At 31.6% G+C, this 21892-nt stretch overlaps 2 protein-coding genes and 2 non-coding genes across 4 annotated transcripts; all 4 read left to right on the top strand.

The window, feature by feature from the left end:
• The first annotated feature begins 3310 nt into the window (after nt 1-3310).
• LOC115978231 lies at nt 3311-6558 on the top strand. Its single transcript, XM_031100248.1, has 3 exons — nt 3311-3838; nt 4941-5279; nt 5832-6558. Exons 1-3 carry the CDS (start codon nt 3542-3544, stop codon nt 6330-6332), a joined length of 1137 nt encoding a protein of 378 aa, XP_030956108.1. The 5' UTR covers nt 3311-3541; the 3' UTR covers nt 6333-6558.
• Nucleotides 6559-10508: 3950 nt separating this feature from the next.
• On the top strand, nt 10509-10592 carry LOC115978439. The gene has a single exon (XR_004088724.1). It is a non-coding gene; the product is annotated as a small nucleolar RNA R16 (small nucleolar RNA).
• A 447-nt stretch (nt 10593-11039) lies between these two features.
• LOC115978438 lies at nt 11040-11121 on the top strand. The gene has a single exon (XR_004088723.1). It is a non-coding gene; the product is annotated as a small nucleolar RNA R16 (small nucleolar RNA).
• A 6563-nt stretch (nt 11122-17684) lies between these two features.
• LOC115974308 lies at nt 17685-20955 on the top strand. Its single transcript, XM_031094600.1, has 3 exons — nt 17685-18138; nt 18333-18548; nt 20505-20955. Exons 1-3 carry the CDS (start codon nt 17881-17883, stop codon nt 20580-20582), a joined length of 552 nt encoding a protein of 183 aa, XP_030950460.1. The 5' UTR covers nt 17685-17880; the 3' UTR covers nt 20583-20955.
• The last annotated feature ends 937 nt before the right edge of the window (nt 20956-21892 follow it).

Here is a 21892-nt window from a genome sequence, read left to right on the forward strand (position 1 = left end):
CAACTTACCAACAATATTTTAGTAATTGACCCTGTGAGGACCAAATTTAGATCCCAAGCCTAGGAGGATGGATGGACTTAGGCCCAAAAAGTCCAATATAATGAATTTGTAGAGAGTGAGTTAGAAAACTGGGCTTTAATGAGTTGGATGACAAATGTAACAAGTTTATGAGACAAGAAAAGGAAGATAAATTGATTCAAACTAAAGAAAATCGTCATCGGCACAGTCCAAATAGATTTGTTCTTATATACTTCTTTCAAGTGTGATTACAAATTCAGTTCTTGATGGCTACAGTGTTTTTCTCTTAATTTCTCGATCCCCTTGTTCTCAGGGGTCTCTTACATTATATATCTCTCTTTCTATGATTTGGCCCTCCGGTTTTTGACCATCCAAGGCACTACTTGAGTGCTTGTCCCATCGAACACCCCCTCTAACTCTCTGTGAGTTGGGGTAGTCAAGGCAGCACTGTTTAGGAGTCTTCTCCACATAAATACGACCAGAAAGTTAGATGCAGGATATTCAATACGGTGGCAACAGCTTTTTCTTAGATATTTCTAAGCTTTCATCCCTCCTGTATGTTCATAACGCTCGTCCCATCGGTGGAATTCCCTGGAGGGTCACCTTAAATGATGGGATATACATTTGATCTGTGCTTTGTATATCCGAGGAGATGCTCCTCCTTAGACCACCTTCCCTTACCTTTCCACTTGCAACCTACTAATGGGATTCTGAGCTTGACACCTTTACTACTGTTTATTCGTTTTGGGACCAACCAACGTCCTCGGCCAAGGCCGAAGGCCCAACACATAACTTTGGGCCCTTATCCCTACAGACCCATATTAGAACCAATGACAGCTTTTCACATATGAATTGTTGTGAAAATATTTTGAACATAGCACTATTCAATATTAAATATAAAATTTGATAATTATGATATTTATTAATATGTATTCATTATGATTGTGTAATTCTATAGAATTATTAAATAAATAATTATGATAATTATCAATAGATATTTATTATGGTTGTATTTTTATAATAAATTATCTACTCTATCATTTAATTGGCGGGTTTATACAGGGAATAGAATATAACTCCAATTAAAATATATATTAGAATATTGATATTTAAAATTGTGAGGATACACCACCGCGCACCCTTGGTGCGGTGGTCACTTTACAAGTATAAATGCTTGTGGGGTGTGGGGGCAAGGGCCGAGATTCAATTCTCCAGAAAGGAGCTTCACACACATATACACTTAGATTAGGGTAGAGTAGAAATTCTATCTTATATTAAAAAAAAAAAAAAAATTTTGAGGTCACAAAAGTTTAGGTGGCAAAATTTTATGATAATATCTAAAAGATAAATGTCTTTGACTTATATATATATATATATATATATATATGAGTCGTGTTTATTACACATTGCCCTATTATACACAAACTCATAAAGTACACATTTCAGTTTTTGAATTAAAATTATAACTTCAAAAATTAATTAGTGTGTATGGTATATTTAACAAGGTATGTGTAAGAAACATCTCTCTTTATATATATCATTATAGATAATCATTTAGTAGTAATTTGTTGTGCTTTTATAATGAGGAAATACTATTCCTTAGAAATAACCATTCTTTAATAGTTATTCTTTCATCTATAAAAATTAAAATCCTTAAAAAGATCCAAGCACATCAGCTACTCTCTCTTCCTCGTCAGGTTATCTCTTTCTCTCTCTCTTCCTGCTAACATTTTTAGTCATGGCTTCATTGTTCTCATAATTTTCCATGGCTTTGTTTTTTATCTCACTGTGTTATGCCTCCACACTAACAAATTAAAATTAGAAGAAGTCATGCTCTTGTTAGTTCTTTAGTCAAAGATAGCGCTATGATGTGATTCAAGGTTTTCAGACCCAAATCAAACCGGACCGGGAGGTCGAACCATGAAAACTGAGAACCGGGATAAAAATCGGTTTTTTAAGCATAAAGAATCGGATTTTTTGTTAATTCCATGAACCCCTAAAACCTAGGTTGGACCGCACGAACCGGTGAGAACTGTGCGGTCCAACCCCTTAGCAATTTTTATTTTTTTATTTTAAAAACAACTTAACACAATTTTATTCTACTTAATTAAATTATCCATCTCTTATAAGGAATAAAAAAAAATTATAATTAAAATCTTTCAAAGATATTCAACTTTACTTCAAAAATTAATCATAAATTTTAATATTTTCATGGTTATTATTTTATTTTATTAACTTTCTTATTTAATTATTAAATATATGCTTGAAAATCATTAAATTTCCCTCACATATATAGATATATTGTCAATTTTGCTAGTTTTATAAATTTAATATCTATATTTAGGCTTTAATTAATTATTAAATTAATTATGACGTTATCACGGTTCGACCTCCATTCGACCTCAAAAATCTTGAACCTCTCCCTTTTATGGTTCAATGAACGGTTCGAGTCTGAAAACCTTGATGTGATTAGGAAAAGTCGGCTGGCTAGATGATATGTGCTTCTTTTTTACGATTTGATTTTGATTTTTATAAAATTGAAAAATTGTATCTAATTACTCTAGTTTTTATATGTTCATATCTATATTCCTATAAGTAGAAACTGACACCATCATTTAATTTGGTCACTGAGTGACTGACTCACTAATATATGAAATGAAACCAAACATAACCCGGTTTCCACAAATACTCTTTTAATTAATCAACTAATGCTAGTGCTAATGCTACAGAAATAATTTATTTTTTTGTCACAAAATATTGACATGTCAAGTTGTTATTGATTTCGTTTACCATTTATACTATTTTATTGTTTATTATTAACAACATCCCACCTAGTAGATGTGAAAAGATTGTATGTTTATTAATATGAAATGAAACCAAACATAACTCAGTTTCCACAAATACTCATTAATCAATCAACTAATACTACATACAAAACTGTTTTTTTGGTCACAAAATACTGAGGTGTTAAGTTGTTATTGATTTTGTTTACCACTTATACTATTTTATTGTCTATTATTAACAACTTGCCACCTAGTAAATGTGAAAGATTGTATGTTTGGACTCTTGTAATCAATATAATACATGGTGTTAGGCATGTAATTGGTTACATACAGATGTAGAAAGTAAGTCAAATAACATATTAACTTATTCATTGTTAATCATGTGTGTTTTTAGCCGTTAGTTTGATTCTCACCAAAAAAAAAAAAATGGTGAAGGTTCCTTAAACAGAGGAAACTGTGCCTGTTCGAAAAAACCGTGCCCATACGAGACCTACGGGCAAGGAGCACCCTAGGCAATACAAAACTCTCCCTCCCCTCCTTCTCATTACCAGTTCTCATTTGCATATACATACAAAATCACCTGCTCCATTCAATCCCAACATCAAGTTTATGGTGAGAAAGAGGAAGGTAATTACCATTTTGTAATTAGGATTACCTTTCCTCTTTCTCCTTAATTTTTTTTCTTTCTTTCTCGGTGCCTTTCATAACATTCTTCATAATTCACATACAACTTATAAGTCATGTTTATTTCCATGAGGAAACTGTGTCCAAATTATGATAAGGAAGATGGGCTTGATACCGTGCTGGAGGTTCCTATACCTGAGGAAATGTTCACCAACATGGGCAGCAATGGCGCGCTGCGTTGGCAAAATTTGCGTGCTTTGATGAGAGCTCAAGGTGTAGATAAATCAACACATCTTGCGGCTGCATCAAACAATGAATTTATGGCATTGCTAAAGCTTGTTGGTACTCCTCTCATCCCTTTTCAAGTCCAACCAGACCAACCGTTAACCCGCCCCATCAAAGATTGTTCGATTGTAAGCATACATATAAACTTTTTTTCATTGTTTCAGAATAAAACATACATTGTTGTATCATGGAGTTATACCATTTTTCATATGTTCTCAATGATATGTAATCAAATTTACAAGTATGGAGGGTCTGATAAGTTTTTCTTTCCCACCTTTTGATGGTACACATTATGCTATGCCACACAATTACCACCTTTTGGTCGTTAACATTATACTATTGGATGAGTCTTGAATCTATAATCCTATTTTATATTGGTCTAAATGATGGAACCAATGGCCAAGACCATTTTTTTTCTTTCTAGGAGGCCAAAATATGAGTGACCTCTGAAATTTCTAAATGAAATTTTGGCCGTATATAGGGGTGGGGGTTTTCAAAAGAGGATGGCATATATGGCTCTCCTGGCCCATTGAAGTATTTTATTGAAGTCTTTATATGTGTTAATATGAGGGTAAAGGACCATGATACATTGTTATTCTTGCTATTGGTAACCTATACAAAAATGTTACTCTTTTTTGTTTATTGCCACTTGTTTGAATGTTGTGAAATTCACTCACCATCAATCCATGAATGCCTAGTGTGTTTAGCTAGCTTATTTGCTGTAAGTTTATCAGCTTAAAGACGAGACAAAAGAGATTTAAGTAAATTTAGTTTACTTTATGCAAATAAGTCACTTTTTTCTCCCGTTTTAAGAAAATATGCTGCTAAAAGCACCACTAGAACCCTTCCAATTTACTGATTTATTTATTTAAATAAACCCTCCATCCCACCACATTAGTTTCTTAAAAGGATTCTTTACCCTTAATAATGCTTTTTCGAATGCCTTTCAATAGGTTTCTATGCATTTTTCTATTGAAAAAATAATAGGGTGGAAAGGATTTTTTTTTCTTATTTGAGATAGAAATATTACTTTAGCCTAACTTAAGTATAAGAATGTGAAGTTCCTTCTTTGAACCTTGACATTTGCCTACCATTTCACAAGAACTTGTATTTGTAAAGTAAGCATCACGTTAATAGTGTGCAGTGACGAATGATTTTATTTTTGAAACACACTGATCACTACCTTCATTGATAGCTAGCTAACAAAAAAAATTTCTGTTATACGAACAGGAAGCTTCTACAGCGAAATATATAGTACAACAGTATGTAGCCGCTACTGGGGGACAAGCAGCATTAAATTCAGTGAAAAGCATGTATGCAGTGGGACAAGTGAAGATGGTTGGGTCGGAAATGCACCAAGGTGATGTTAGTTTGCATACCAAAGGCAATTGTGAGGTTGGTGGATTCGTTTTATGGCAAAAGAACCCGGATTTGTGGTATTTGGAATTGGTTGTTTCTGGTTTCAAGGTCAGTGCAGGTAGTGATGGCAAGGTAGCTTGGAATCAGTCTTCTTCTCAACCTTCTCATGCTAATAAAGGTCCTCCAAGGCCTCTGCGCAGGTTCTTCCAGGTATATATATTATTGCTTTCAAACTAGAATTGGCCTTCATGGATCATCTTTCTAATGAAATATACCTAATGTATCTATGTTTTTATATATAGTCATATATGCATCTCATATTGTTGAGTAACTAGGGATGGCAATGGAATTTAATGGCTCTTCTGATAGTAAGACTTAATAGTTTTTTAAAGCGGTTTGGGAAGGGTTTAGTTCTAAATTTTTAAGGCTTTAGAAAGAGTTTAGTTTTAGATGATTAATCTAGTGTACAAATGTATACTAATGCAAACAATATTTTTGTTCAATTTTACGTCAACTTGACTCAACCTGTTTGACATGAATCACAGTAAGATAAATGGTTGAGTTTGGAATAGAAATTTATATGAATTTAATATGTAAAATATTTTAAGGGTTTAGATTTGGAGATATTAATGTCATTCATATCAATAACTTATACAACATTTTCAAGCACCATCAAATATTGTACATGATCCTGTTGGACATACCTCAAAATGTGCTCCTTTGCATTTAACATGAATTATTTTCACTTTGTGGTCTCATCAGGGATTGGACCCCAGGTGTACAGCTAACTTGTTCCTAGATGCAGTGTGCATTGGAGAGAAAACCATAAATGATGAAGACTGTTTCATACTCAAGCTCGAGACTGCTCCACTTCTCCTCAAAGCACAATGTACACCCAACACTGAAATTGTCCACCACACAGTTTGGGGCTATTTCAGCCAACGTACAGGACTCCTTGTCCAATTCGAGGACACAAAGCTAGTAAGAATGAAGTCCATTAAAGGAAATGATAGTGTGTTTTGGGAAACAAGCATGGAATCGATGATCCAAGATTATAGATACATTGATGGGATTAATATAGCTCATGGTGGTAGAACTAATACCACGTTGTATAGGTATGGAGAGGCGTTTCATCACAGGCGGAAGATTGAGGAGTCCTGGAGAATCGAAGAGGTTGATTTTAATATTTGTGGTTTGTCCATGGATTGCTTTTTGCCTCCTTCTGACCTTAAGAGAGAACAAGATGGAGAACAAGGAGTTTGATTTGTTTTGCTATAACAACTTAACGAGAATATAAGTACAAGAAAAAAAGCTTGACGTACAAAATTGCATGTACATATAGGTGAATTGGAAATTTTTTGTCTTTTGTCGGTTTTTTTTTTTCACTTTTGAATTGTTTTGGTTTTGTAACTCCAGTTAGTGAGGAATTGAGGATCAAGCTTTAGGAGACTTGATAAATATGAAACCAGATAGAAGTATAGAACTTGAAATTTATTTACCTTTACCAATTAAATATTCTTCTTTCTTTGAAAAACTTTCTATTAAATGCCAAATCGTATACCACAAATAATCTAATCTATCTCTTATTATAACAATATTTAACAGATTAAGCTTTCGGACATATAATATTTTGGGGGAAAGTATCCATTACTTGATTGCCGACTAATCTTGAACAAATTAACTTTGGCCAAGCATTATTTTGACATCATTTCACTACTTCTTTTGAAATTTTACTGACCATATTTTGTTTATTTATTTATTTTGATAGTGAAATATGATTTTTTTTTTAATTACTTAAACTGTGTTTACATCCATCTGTGTTTGCCTTTCAATGATGGCCGAGGTATCTTATAGCCAAATTCAGGGGTTACAACTTAGAAGACATTTTCAAGTATTGTTCATGTCTAGCAAACAAGTGGTCTACCATATTGTCACCTTATCCAACATTACTTGTAATAAGATCTAAATTCCGAAGTATTGATAGTACAGTCAACAGTGGTACACCTCGTTCTTCTGTAGGCTACCTACAGGGATGGAACCACTCTTGGACTAGGAGGGATATAAGCACACCACTCACATCATTTTTTATTTATTTATCAGTAATCATTTATCACATCATTAATTTATAAAAAAAAACTTGTAATTTTAGCATGTTCCTCATTTTAGTGACTATAAAAAAATTTATAGATCTAAAATCTAAAACAAAATATACAAGCAAAAAAAAAAAAAAAAAAAAAAAACTCAACAACAAAAATTACCAAAACTAAAAACAAAACTAAACTCAATTAACTAATTTTATCCAAAATAAATAACCTAGCCCTTTAAAAAATTCTAAAGAAAAATAATTTTGTTCCTGCCCACACTAAAAAAAAAAAAAAATCTTAGCAACTAAGAAGTATCAAAATTAGAGGTTGAAATTACCGCATACAACCAATAGTAAAACCGCCCCCCCTAATTCAAAGTTCTAGCTTTGTCCCTGACTACCTATGATATGGGGGGACAACACCCATGGAATGGCCTTTGAATTTATTTATTTTTGGAGGGAAAAGATGCTAAACTTTCATTAAGAAAAGTTAATCAAGTCAACTTGGAGTACAATTTCAACGTTTGGTGGTATTTCTTCCATCCATACTATTTGTAAACAAAATAGCTCGCATTGCTAGGAATGTTCTACAACATTCCCTTGCTAGCGTACACGAGAGAATTTAGTACAAGTAGAAAAAAGAGGCAAGAAACTTTACATTTTCAGCAATATGGTCAAAATGTGCAAGTTATAGGTCGTTGTTGTTTAAGGTTTTGATTATGATCTCTGAGTCTCCCTCCAAAACAACCCATCTATTGCATTGAATTTTATAAGAATACATTTTACAAGCCTAGTTTTGGAGAAAATTTATCATGCATCAAATAAATTTATCCACCCTATGACATGGGGGTGGACATGCATCCCCATATGATAAGGTGGATACATACATGCATCTGATAAGGTGGATACATGTATCTGATGCATGTAATACCTAATTTTGAAGCACACATAAATGAAGGTCCAACTATGAGACTTATAATTGGATTAGACAACGGTGGGCAATAGTTGGTTAGAAGTTAGTTTTCCTCATGGGTGGTGACAATGGTTAATCAGGGTGGTCACATGACCATCCTGAATTTTTTTTTTTTTAATATACCTTAAACATTTTTGAGTTTTAAATTAATATGGGTCTTTTGACCACCCTAAAAAAGACTTGACCACTCTAAAAAAAAAACTTGACCACCCTAAAAAAAACTTGAACACCCTTAATAGCAATTGAGTCAATTAAAAATAAAATTCAACCTTTCCAAAATTTTGGTCCGTTGAATGTTGAACCAAAAAATTGCGAGAAATGCTATGTTCACAACATTTTCATAATAAATTCTAAGTAGCAGATTGTTACTACTGAACAGAAAATTAATTTCATTAGAAAGTTAAAGTTAGAATCAGTAAAAATTTACTACCTAGGTTTTGTTGTGAAAGTGTTGTAGAAATTTTGTGGACGTAGCACTTCTCAAAAATTACTCAAACAAACAAATTAGCCTAAAAACCAAAATCAAATGTTTAATTGTGATTTTTTAAAATTGTGTTTTCAAATGGCATATTTTAAAATTGCTATTTTTTATATAAAAAAATGCACACTTTTTAAATAACTAGTCTGTTAGTCCTTGTTTTAGTTTTTAGCTGAATTTGTTGGATTTATGTGATACATTTTTTCAAAAAGATAATGCATTTTGTTTATACTATTACTTGTTTAGGCAATATTTTTGTATTTTAATGGGAAATCAATAGCATAATAATTGTTTGGTTGTATACATTGAAAAAGATGTAGCAGATAACATTGATAGTGAAACTATCATATCACATAACGATTTCAAATTATAAAAACTTGTGGAATGAAATTTTAAAACTTTATGCATTTGTGTTGTTTTTATTTTGTGATGTTAATATATTCAAGTTTTATTTTTATTAAATTTTTTTAATGACCACCCTGAAAAAAATTTCTAGAGCCGCCACTAGTTTTCCTTTCCCTCTTTCTAAGCTTTATATATACAATAATAATGCAAAATTTTCTCTCACCAAATAGATTTTTCTATTGTAGGATTGAACCTTAATATGGATCTATCACAAATACTTGTTGAGTCGCATACGTGACAGACATTAAGGTTATGTTTGGTAACAGTTTTTATTTTCTATTTTTAAAAACTTGTTTTTGGGAATATAAAGAAAAAAACAATCTTCTTGTATTTTTGAAATAAAAAACATGTTTGGTTAGTTAAAATTAAAAAAATAATTTTTTTGAAGAAAAAAATAAAAAATACTAAATTATGTTATTATTAAGATTTGAATTATAATGCTAACTTATTAAATGAGAAAAATTCATTAAATCAAATGCGTATTTTCTTTAACTTTTGAAAACTGAAAACAGTCATTTGCATGTTTTCAGTTTTCTTTACAAATTGAGTTTTTAGAACAGTTTTCGTTTTCTATTCATTTTGAGTTGACAAACAAATTTTTTAGTTTTAAAAATAGGAAATTATTTTTAAAAACAAAAAATAAGAGGAAAAGAACAGTTATCAAACATATTTTAACTAATTTGTTGAGGATATAATGATTTATAGTCACTCGACTCCAAAATAGACAGGCGCAGGCGGGCTAGGCCCAACTGGGTACGACACATCGTGCCTTGACGCATATATCAAACATTCTAAAAAGAAATGGTGCCCCACTCAATGCACACATGAATAGAGATTGTGGATCACATCAGGCCCGAAGTAATTTTAACAACATCATATCAAACGCATCGTTTAATCAAGGTACATCAATAGCGTTCGTTGCAAAACCCTAATTCTTGTTAAGAAGCCACCTATTTAAAACCCTCGTATCCACACCTCTCTCCCCACCTCTTTCTCTCTCAAGTCTCAACTTTCTTCAATTACATATCGAATTCTCTCTTTGCTTCTTCAAAATCCATGGCTTTTCCTCGAATCGAATCGATCATTTGAGTGAGTCCTAACAATTTCTTATTTTATTTTTTCCAATGAATGATTTTTGCATCTGTTTACCCTCTCTTCATAAGGCAAAATCTGAATGCTGGAGGAGATATAACAGGTGCAGAGAGTGAAAAGGTTGGCTTTACCAGCCCATGGCAGACTCTTTTGTCCATTGCCTTGGTGTCAAATGGTCCTTCCGATACTCTCATTCATTATTTATTTTTTTTATTTTTTTATATATGTGTAGAATATGTGAATTGAAATGGCAGGTGATGAATATATTTGACTAAACCGCTTATTGATATTCTGATTATAAACTGTGCTGTCAAAATCTTAAGTCTCTGATGCCTTTTTTTGTTTTTCTGTTTATTGATTTAGTAGTATTTTGTTGATTTTGATTTTTTAAACGCCCAAATCTGCTTGGATGGCAAGTGATGAAAAAAACTCCTTATGCTTAACACTGAACTAAATGTGGACTAACAACTTCGCTTATTATCTGATGCCATCCTTGTTTGTCTTTTATTAGGATTAGTTTTTTTTTTTTTTTTTTTTTTTTTTTTTTTTGTTGCTTTTTTTAAAGTTTGAACATATAACCAATGATGTGAAAAAGCAGACGGGCGGTCTGAACTGATGCCATGTTGATTGTCTGCAATTTCCACTTTTGGAATATCTGAGGTGCTCCTTGATTATTTATGGTTGTGTTAATTTTCTTTGTGTCACTTTTGTATTGTTGTCATATGAAACCTATACATACTGCTATGATGAAGTTGCTTAATTATGTCTGGACATATGAGACTTGTCTATGATCTTTATATGCAATCTTGCTGAGCAGAATTGGACATCTCTAAATTATATGATGAAGTTGCTTAATTAGTTACATTTAAGATTTTACTTGACATATTTGCATTCTTGTTCTTTTGAACATCTTAGTTAACACATTTTTTTTAATTGACTTGTGGCAAGTGATGAATTTGATCTTATCCTACACACTGATGATCTGTGTTGACAACAACTCCGCTTATTTTCTGATGCCACTTTAGTTTGTTTTTCACATTGTGATTCAGTTCGGAGTTTTTTTAATGCTTATTTTGCATGTATATTGTTTTCTGAGGTAACTTAATGTGAACCAGTTCATTCATAATTTCAAGATCACTATTCACTTTGAGGATAGATGAGGAGTTCTATTTTCCAATTTTGGAGGCCATGATGCCCCCTTGCTAGTTTAATTTTTTTTGTTCTAAGAGCTTTCACATCGACAATATTTTTAGCCAAATTTAGTTCCTTTTGTTGGTTTAGCTAATCTACTATTCATATATAGCTAACATTAGACTCAATACTCTATCACTATTCTTTTTCGATAATATTCTCTCAACAAAAATCAATATTTTTCATCCTATCTTTTCCCAAAATATTGATTTTTATCTTTGTAAATAAAAAAACCACACTACAAACTCATTATAAAAAAACAGAAACATGAAGAAGACCTCCTCCAAATTGTTGGAGTGTTGGTCCTTTCTAGCCAAATACTGTGCATTTTTTTGCTACTTCTAGCATGCTGGGACTTTGTGGCGAATGATCTAAGCGATCTCTTGTTTGAATTGCACACAAGAAAAGCATTAATTAGTTTTAAATGTTGTTACTAATCATAATTGCACAATATTATTGTATGTATCAGTTGTCTATGGTTCCCTCTAAAAAAAAAAAACTCAGGTGCTGTGTATTCGTTTTTCTATTTTTTAATTTGTGTTTTTTTTTTTCCTTTCCCGATCTTCTCCATTAACTTTTCTATATGCATCTTTTTCCATTCTATGTACCTATATGTACAACAAAAAGCATTTGATGCCATTCTTGTTGGGAAGACTGTGAGCTTAATTAAGGAGTGCATTTCCATTCTTTCTTCATACTACTTAATCCAGTCCAGGGGTTATTTGAGATCAGTGAGCTTCACTCTTATAGAATTCTAAACATCATTGAAAACTGTAGGCCTTGTACCGACAGTCCTCAACAAATGACTTCCTAGTGTAAAATTCACCAGTCTTTCTTCTCCCTCAATACCATCTTGTGCCGTGACCACTCTTCTATTCAGAAAGAATAGCCTGCCTCCTCATACGCTAATATGCTGATTGCTGAACACTTGTGAATGCCTTTTCAGAGCGACCACACCTTTTCAAAACATTTTAAAATGACACCTAGAACCCAAAAAAAATCTTTTATATGAATAAATTTTGCTTGTCAGTACATCATATTAAAATTATTTGTTTTCTCTATATATCAAGCTTTCCTTTTAGGGACAGTAGCACAGTACTGGACACAACTGACATGTGTCCATCTTAAGACTTTTAGTTATAATTAATCTAAAAAATAGGTGATTTTTTTAATTAGGAATGGGGATTAAATTTGGGGGTGTAATTGTCATTAAAAAACAATAGAATTTTATTAAGCCAGTGGAACTTGGATACCTACTCTGCTAAAATGGAATTCACATTTCTACAAATGATATGTTTGGATACCGTTTATTGTTGAAAATTGAAAATACTGTTTGGTGGGAATAGTGTTGTAAGACACAGTTTTAAAGTTAATTTTGCCAAATTTCGTAACTCACACAAAGTAGATGTTTGGTGGGAATCCAAATGGCCATAGATTCACTTCAATTTTTTTTATAATTGGCTTGGGCATTGCATGGTTCTCAATTCTTTGGGAGTATTGATTATGATATAAATGCCATACATGCCAACTTGATATAATTTGAGGTTTGAGATAATAAATTTTAAGAAAGATTGTTTAATATATAAAATAATTAAAGGTTATATATTATTTTTAAAATTGAAATCTATTTATTGTTTTGGACAAAGTTTAGTTACAAAATTAGTTGTTACCTAAGACTACGACCTTTATAAAATAAAAATTACTATATATTTTAAAAATCTAACCGTTGACATGTTTTTTATGCTCTTAATGCATATGTCAAATTTTGTTTTAATTGAATGTTATTTATTATATGATCTATAAGCTTATATTTTATACATAATTTTAAATTATAAAAACTTACAATTTAAACAATTTATTGATGATATTACTATTAATTTTTAATTTTTTAGGAATTTGTAAACATGGGGATATAAGAAAGAAAATATAATCCAATAATAGATTTATCAAAATTTACCTCCAATAAAAAGATATTAAGTAAGGTTGGCAACAATCAATTTTATAGCTTAACGTTACAATCAATTTTGAAGTTAAATTTTGTCTTATTACTTTTTGATATGCAGAATTAATAATAAAAATTTTGTAATAAATCTTTTGTTTAATTGATAATATGACTAATAAACTTAGTTTTTCTTGTGAAATAGTCATCTTAGAAACACTCTTTAAAAGTAACTACATGGGATAACGTTGGTAAACTTTTGTGAGCAATACATGCATTCTCAACTGGTAAGTGAGTTTCAGTTAGTTCAATTGATAATATGACTAATAAACTTAGTTTTTCTTGTGAAATAGTCATCTTAGAAACACTTTTTAAAAGTAACTACATGGGATAACGTTGGTGAGCAATACATGCATTCTCAACTGGTAAGTGAGTTTCAGTTAGTTCAATTGGTAAAGTCTTTGATGGTTGAATAAGAGTTTTGAGGTTCAATTCCTGTCTATAACAAAAATTGATTAGTGTCTTAGTCTGATAATAAAGAGTTATTAGAACGAACGTTATAGATTGGAAAATGTTAATAATTTTAATTAACTAAAAAAAATGAAAATAATAAATTTTTTTTTTATATATAATTGAGTTCATCCATTGGTGTACTCTCTTCTAAAAAATAAATATAAACCATAAATATTTTCACCTTTTTTTTTGTTTTTTTTGTTATTGTTTACTACTATTAGTCAAATTTATCTATAGATCTCTTTTAAGATTCAACTTTTTTTTTTTTATTCAAGTTATCATATCTAGATTCTTTTTTTCTGCATTTATAATTAAAAATTATATATAAATAAAAGAAACACCAACGATAATATAAAATTATATCATGACTAAAATAAAACAACAATAGAACCTGATTTATGATATTGTTGTAGTATCATTTATCGGTAGAATCATCTAATAACCTTAACATTCAAGGATTCACCATTAACTAAATTAATACTAAAATCAAATTATGGGTAAAAGGAGAAGAAAAGAAAGGTAAGTTTGATACTAAACCGAAGACTTCTAGAGAGAGGACAAAAGAGAATATAAAGATTTATTTCACTTTTTAAAAGTATGATGTCGTACAAGACCAAAATTATATGATTTTTCTGCCCTCAAAAGACTACAGGTGATTGCCTAAATAACCTATGGGTAAATCTGTGTCTATGGGAAGAATTATAACTTAATTCCCTCTCATTTAGTTTTTTTTTTTTTTTTTTTTTTTTGGGGGTAAAATTCAACGAGTTTACAAAAAGTTTATAGATCTCAGGGGGTGTAGATTCATAATCGACATATAAAAATTATTGTGCGTCAAATAACATCAAAAGTGTTGGTTTCAGAAAAGGGAATGTCTAGCCTAGTTTTAGGTATTTTCAAAACTTTTTAAAAATATCTAAGGCCCGTTTGGTAATTTTATTTTAGTAACGTTGTTTAAGTGTTGTGAAAATATATGTACATAAAAAAATTATTTAAACAACACAACTTTCCAACAAAAAAAAGGTCACTAATTTCCAAAACTTTCCAACACTTTCTTGCCGAAATTCCCCTACTTCACTTTTTTCCTTCCCAATCTTTGATGTTCAAATGTCGTTTGTGTAGCATCAAATATTAGCCCAAACTTGGGGTGGTTTTGGTGTGTGTGTATATATATATATATATATATATATATGTCTGTGTGTGTGTGTGTGTTTTGGGGGGATAATCTGGTGGCAATTTGTCAATTTGGTCCCTGCAAACAATGATCTTTATTTCCGAATCTTTTCCTGTTAGCTTGTGAAACAGACATGATAACGAGGGCAATGAAAAGGGTTTTTGTCTTTTTCACGATGGCATTGCATTGGCCCTTGTAAATTGGCAGTGGTTACTGATTGACGCTCAATTTCGTTGCTTTTTAATGGCCCAAATGTCGCTTTCCCAGCTAAGATTGGGTTTGATTGAGATTTGGGAGGGCAAGAGACTTCAAAGGATGTGGTGTGAGTTGCTCACGACTTTGTTGTGATTTTACGTTTTTGGTTTTATGTCGTATTTTTATTTTTACTATATTGCATACTTAAAAGGTATGTACGACAGGAAGCTCCAAATAGTATCAATCGGAGAAGCCGTGAGGTTGTTTCCTTCCTCATACGCAGGAATTTTCCAAAACGTATCTTGTATTGTTGAATGAGAAATTCGTGCATTTTTGAATTTAACATACTTTTTTAATTACATTACTCTCCTATAAAGAGAAAATGTAATAAGGATGGTATATTTTACATATCTTTGATTTTGTTGTGTGAATAGAGAATATTTCACCACCACTTATTTTTGTACTTTATGCTAACTTAGTCATTTTATTTAATATAAGCATTTTTTTTTTGCCCAAAAAAAAAACTTTTAGAACTGTGTCAAATTCGTTGCTATTCCCTAATTTTCCAATTAATTAAAACAAATGGTAAAATGTTAAAAAAAAACTTGTCTTTAAACAATACTATTCCAAATTACTCTAAGATCTATTTGGATATTGTTTATTTTGCTAAAAACTAAAAATATTGTAGCAAAATAATTTTTAAATGTATGAATAGTACTATAGATCCCAATTAAAAAAAAATTCTGAATAAAGTACTTGCGAGTCCCATGAACAGTGCACGAGACCCACTAGAAAAGTATAATCTCACATCTGAAAACGTGAAACGCTCTTCTCAAAAAAAAAAAAAGAAAAAAAGAAGAAGAAAACGTGAAACGCAGACGCAAGTGCTTTTCAGCACTATCCAAACAGATGCTAACTAATAGATATATCAAGTTATACATGATATCTTTCTCCAAAAAAACAGTTATAGATGACATAACTCTTTGGGATGTTATACCAATTCTTAACATGAATATAGGTTGTTTTTAACTATCTAATTCACGAATTTGTGTTTGTGTATAATTTCAAAATTTTAAAAAATATATTAAAATTTCAATATTTTATAATAAAATACTTATTATTCTTTGATTATTTTGAAAGCATAGAGTGCAAAAGAAAATAATGTAATTACATGGTCTCAGATGAATAGTATTAATCGCATTAATAAAATATACATGAGAGGGCAAGATATACTACACACTTAAAATTCAAATTTAATCATTCAACAAATTCTTTTAACATTCTTTTGCAGTACGGACTCCGATTTCTCATCAACTGAGTTGACCCACGCAATTTCAAATGGGAAATATAAATGAAGTACAATAAATCAAAGAACTAGTAGGGAAAAAAAAACATTTAGCCGATATTCATACACTGTAATATATTATATTCTAATTAAACTTGATCGAAGAGATATAGGGCTTAATAATTGGGTTGAGGCAGTGGACTAGTGGCAACCCAGCTATCACCTTTCGAGTTTCCGTGGATATAAGATTCTATCTTTTTGCATATTATTTATATACAATATGTTTAGGTTAAAAATGTGTTTGATAAAGTTATTAAATGATATAAAATCATATTTTTTTTTTATTAACAAAAAATAAGATACTCCTTGTTTACCACTCGAGAGCATGACTTAGTGGTAAAAAGCTCTTATAACCTGTCAATTTTGTGAGTTCGAGTAATATTACACCCCACTATTACTTAGTTGATCCCAGACTAAACATAAGTCGAGTTTAAGTGGATTAGGGGCTATGATGCTCCCCTTTTATACACCTTTTATAAAGAATTTTCTTTTCAAAAAGCAACGACATGACAATGTCAAGACGATCTCATAAAATGCTTTTGAAAAATCTTATTTCACACTTATTATTACACATTTTGTACACTCTCATTTGAAATTGTGCCTTAAACGGTAATAAATGTGAACTATAAGTCTATATGTATATATAAATAGTGTTTAAATATCGTTACTAGCATACTTTAACCTTTAAAATAGGTCAAAATTGCCAAATACCATATGTAGAAATCTACTACTGTTTATAAAATAATTAGAAATTTATCACTTTTTTTAAACTTAAGTTTGTAAAATTCAAATCTACCATGTAATTCAAGTTTCACAAACTCCAATTCTATGAAAAATAGTTACTAATTTTTTATATAACTCGAGTTCTATAAAAAATAGTACGACAAATTTATTAAAAAAAAAAAAAAAAAACTCAAGTTACAAACTCGAGTTAAAAAAAAAAAAAAAAAAAAAAAGAAGTTGTACATCCATATAATATATTTTAAGAGAGTCTACATATTTTATTAAATAGTGGTGCGGGTCATCTTGGCCCTTTGAAAGAGGTGTGACCGACACTAGAACGCGGGCACGGCCGTACATACCAAGTCATCCATTCACACATGGAGGTATACAGTATACTGCTCTCTCGTCAAGCTGGATCCTCATATACCTGTACCTCCCTGACCCTACCATGTCGGTAGTTTCTCAAACCTTCAACTATTACCAGTTAATGCCTTTGACACGCCACCTACCATTCCATTATACATTATTATTCGTCACTCCCATTAATAACACACCCATGACCCATCCACCCAAATAACTCTCTCTCTCTCTCTCTCTCTTACTTTAAAGCACACTCTCAGAACCAGTTCTGCTTCTGCAGCAGCATAACTGTACTAAAAATACTCATTAGCTTCAAAAAAAAAAAAAAAATTAAACACAAATGAAGGACGAGGTTATACCGACAACAATACCATCTCCTTCGAGAACAACAACAACAACGTTGAAGAAAGAGAACTCGTCAGATCATGCCGGTCTATTCGGTAAAACCCGGTACAAGTTCTGGGCCTTAGCTGCAATTCTTCTTCTCGCTTTCTGGTCCATGTTCACCGGTTCTGTCAATCTCAAATGGTCCGCTGCTAATCTCGCTCGCTTCTCCGACCACCACCACTCTCTCACTCACGACGATCTTGATATTCTTGTACTTAACCATTGTCTCTGTCACTCTTGTGTTATTTTTTTTTTTAAACGAAAAACGCTAATCATGTCTGCTTTGTTTAGTCAGGTCTTTTTGGATTATAGCGCATACGTGACTAGCGGTTTCTTTGGGTTGTTACAATTTGCATGATAAGAATTTTGTGTTGCTGATTTGGTTTGTTTTGTGTATATTTATAGGAAGTGGAGGAGAGAAAGAAAGTGGTGCGGCACATGTGGGATGTGTACACGCAAAGCAAGAGTATAAGATTGCCTAAGTTTTGGCAAGAGGCTTTTGAAGCTGCGTACGAGCATTTAACCAGTGATGTTCGGGGTGTTCGAGACGCTGCCGTTTCGGAGATCGCTAAGATGTCCCTAAGCTCCATCAATCTCGACCCACCTCCTGGTCGCTTTGAGGTTTCTTCTTGATCTGTTTTTTTTTTTTTTTTTTTGCTATTGATTTCAGAATTAAGATCACCTTGTGAGCTGGCTAGCTTGTTTTTTTGCACAAAATTTCACTTTTTTACTGTTAATTTGGAACTGGGTTTTGCTTCTACAGTTCTCTTAGTATTGTTCAGTGTTCACCTTTCACATAGACACAGAGTAGAAATTTAAGTAGGAGGCTGGGTCTATTTTCGTCAACTTTTTTATTTTTTATTTCTAAGAAAGTATAAAAATTAAAGTTTCTATATATATGTTCGATTGTGTACTTTTGTTGAATTGAGATTCTGATTATCGCAATGTCTGCTCTGGTGATTGAATTTTGTCAAAAAAGCACTAATTTAGATTACTTAATTGTTGAATTTGTCTTCTGCCTTTTCAGTTAATGTCAAAAGTTCTATATCTTCCATTAAAAAAAAAAGTTAATGTCAAAAGTGGATTAGGAATAGTCTTGTTGGTTTAGTCACACACTCACACTGATTGGTCTCCTTTAAAATGAGAATCAGGATCAGGATTGTAACAATATATATATATATATATATAACTATCATTTATATATATAAAACTTTCTTGATTAGAACATACTACAATGGATCAATAGGGTGAGCCCAGAAGTTTGAGTGGATATGCGATGTCATGTCTGTATTGTTTGACTTGTCCTATGTGGTGGTTTTGGTTTATTTGGGGTTAGTGCGTGTCCAAGATAAATCAAAAGCCTAATCCTTACTATCTGGTTTATTACCAAACCCATTATGTTTCTAAAAGTCAGAATCCTAATATTATATTGTATTCCTTTACCAATTTACCATTTTTCTAATGCAATTTGCTCTTAAATGCCAAATGGCATTCTGACATAGCTGTTTAGTTTAATTAAGTTTTTATATATGTGATATAAGTGTTTCTTTTCCATTAGTCTATTTTGTCTTTGTTAGAGACAGTTTGGTAGAGTGGCCATATAAATTTCCATTGTTTGGATCATTTGACTTGTGCAAAACACAAGAAAACAATGGACTGCTTTGTTTAATAAACCTTGTGCAAAACACACTGTGTGAAAGAGTTTTTACCCCTTTGTTTAATTTATTCTGTGAAGTACAATGGTTTATTTTGTACATATAAGAAAACAATTTGATGCATTTTTAGTTTTTTATAAGGGAAATAGATTTCGAACTTCTTGTGGACCACCAATTGTATTTGAGAAAAGGAAAATGAGTTCCATTTTCTTAGAAAATTTTACATGAACCCTCTGTAAGAGTTGACTGCCAGTTGGGCGGTTAGGCTTGAGCTTGATATTCAGCACCCTCAATGTTGATACATAACTAATGGAATGCTTAAAATATATCCCTGACCTCCCCTACCCGATAAAAGTATCTTGTCAGCATTAGTAAAAATGATCTTCCCCTTGTGTTTAGCTATAGCAAGAGCCCCTAAATCATGACCCACTTGGCCTTCAGTGGTGATGAGAACCCTCTAGATCTGAATTGATCCTTCCTGGTTTATTAAATTGCTGGAGTCCCATCCCATATTGAGTTCATGTAGAAAGCAGAAGAGGAGTGTAAAATGATGTTGAATTAATAAGGGGTTCCTCTAAATTTTGTGAACAATGGACTGCTCTCTTGATTCTCTTAGTGGATGTGTAAATTTTGTATCTAGATTTCTAATGTCTGATCAACCAAGTGATAAATATTCCTCCATGACATAACAGCCTTTGTTTTTGTTAATTATAATTAAGATTATCTTCCACGTCTTCATTTTTGTGATTTTGCCCGTGGTTGAACTTAAAGATTGATAGTAGATTTTGCAATTCTCTCACACGTTTTCAAAAGATTTGAATGTTTAATTTTAAGTGAATAGAATACTAGAAATAAGTGTTTTTCTTTGGTTTGTGCTGAAAATCTCAACAAAGTTAATGTATTGTGTTTTTATGCTGTCCAGAGTACTAGAGGATCAAAAAAGATATCCAAGCAAGCAGAAAAAGGAAAGAAAGTAATCGCAGTTGGGAGTAGCCGATGATAACTTAATAATCCCATTTCCTGCTTAAAGTTCGGCAGAAGATGGTGACTACCAGAGTAATACACAATCTATCACAATTTTAGCAAAAAAAAGAAGAAGATATGTTTAATACCACCGTACCAACCTTAAGCTGAAGGATCATGGTGAAAATTAAACTGCTTGTATATATCCCTTTTTCAAATAAGCCTATTAAATTGTGAGTTTTAATCACTTGTATATTGGAATGAATTTCTGTGATGGTTAGGAAAGATCATAAGAAAATTGTCTCTGTAGTATGAATACTACAAAATAAGCATAGTATAAGAGGTTCTTCCTGATTGATTGTTATACAGGAAATATGATATCTGGTTACATTATGTATTGCCCTTCCTCATTGGCGTTCGTATGATGATGTGAATTTATGCAATTATGCTGCACGCTGGTTTTAAAAAATTATTAGCGTTGGTTTTGGATATGTGTATTTGGTTTAATCACTTTAAAGGGGGTAAAAATAAAAATATAATTATAATAATTGTTTTTATTTAAAAAAACAGGCTTTAAAGAAACTAGGAAAAAAAATGATATTAGTGGTAGATCCAAATGATAATTAGTAAAAATATACCAAATTAACTGTTGTGAAAAAAAAAAATTTGTTGTGATATTAAGTGTATGGGTTGAGCTTAGTCTAATTCTTTTAATCATATATGATTTTTAGGAGAGTAAATTTAGCTACTTATACTTAAAAATACATTTACCTATCAAAAAAAAGGAGAGTAAATTCAGCTGCACATCCTTTATTGTGAAGGAATTTGCATTGTGTATAAATAGCCTGTTTCCATTCAGGAATTTGGACTCCTACTCAGCTAAATTATAGTACTATTAAAAAGATATTTTATCTATATTACTATACATTTCAAAGTTTCAAAGTGATTTATTAAATCAAAAGTTTTTAATCAAAATTGATTACAAATATGCAAAAACATGTTTTAGAAAAAGATGTCCAAAACATTGCATCAGAACAAATTTTTGCATGATGGCAGGCCATTCTCTCAGTTTTTGATTTTGATATAGAATTCCCCAAAACAGTATCCTTGATTTCCTTACCTGTGAATTCTTGCAGAATCAAACCAAAATGTCCGGGAAAAAGCCAGCATAGCAACCCCAACCCCCAAAACTACCTAAACAATCACCTCCCAGCAATACTAGTCAGGCAAAGAACCATGGCCAGGTAGTCCTAGTTTCCCTAGTTTCCTTGGTCAATCGCTATGTGGTTTCTACAATCCCAAAACCAAACTATGAAAGGCCACTCCTAACCCAGTCCAGTTTTAGTT

This window comes from Quercus lobata, chromosome 2, assembly GCF_001633185.2.
Source record: "Quercus lobata isolate SW786 chromosome 2, ValleyOak3.0 Primary Assembly, whole genome shotgun sequence".
Lineage (NCBI taxonomy): Eukaryota > Viridiplantae > Streptophyta > Magnoliopsida > Fagales > Fagaceae > Quercus > Quercus lobata.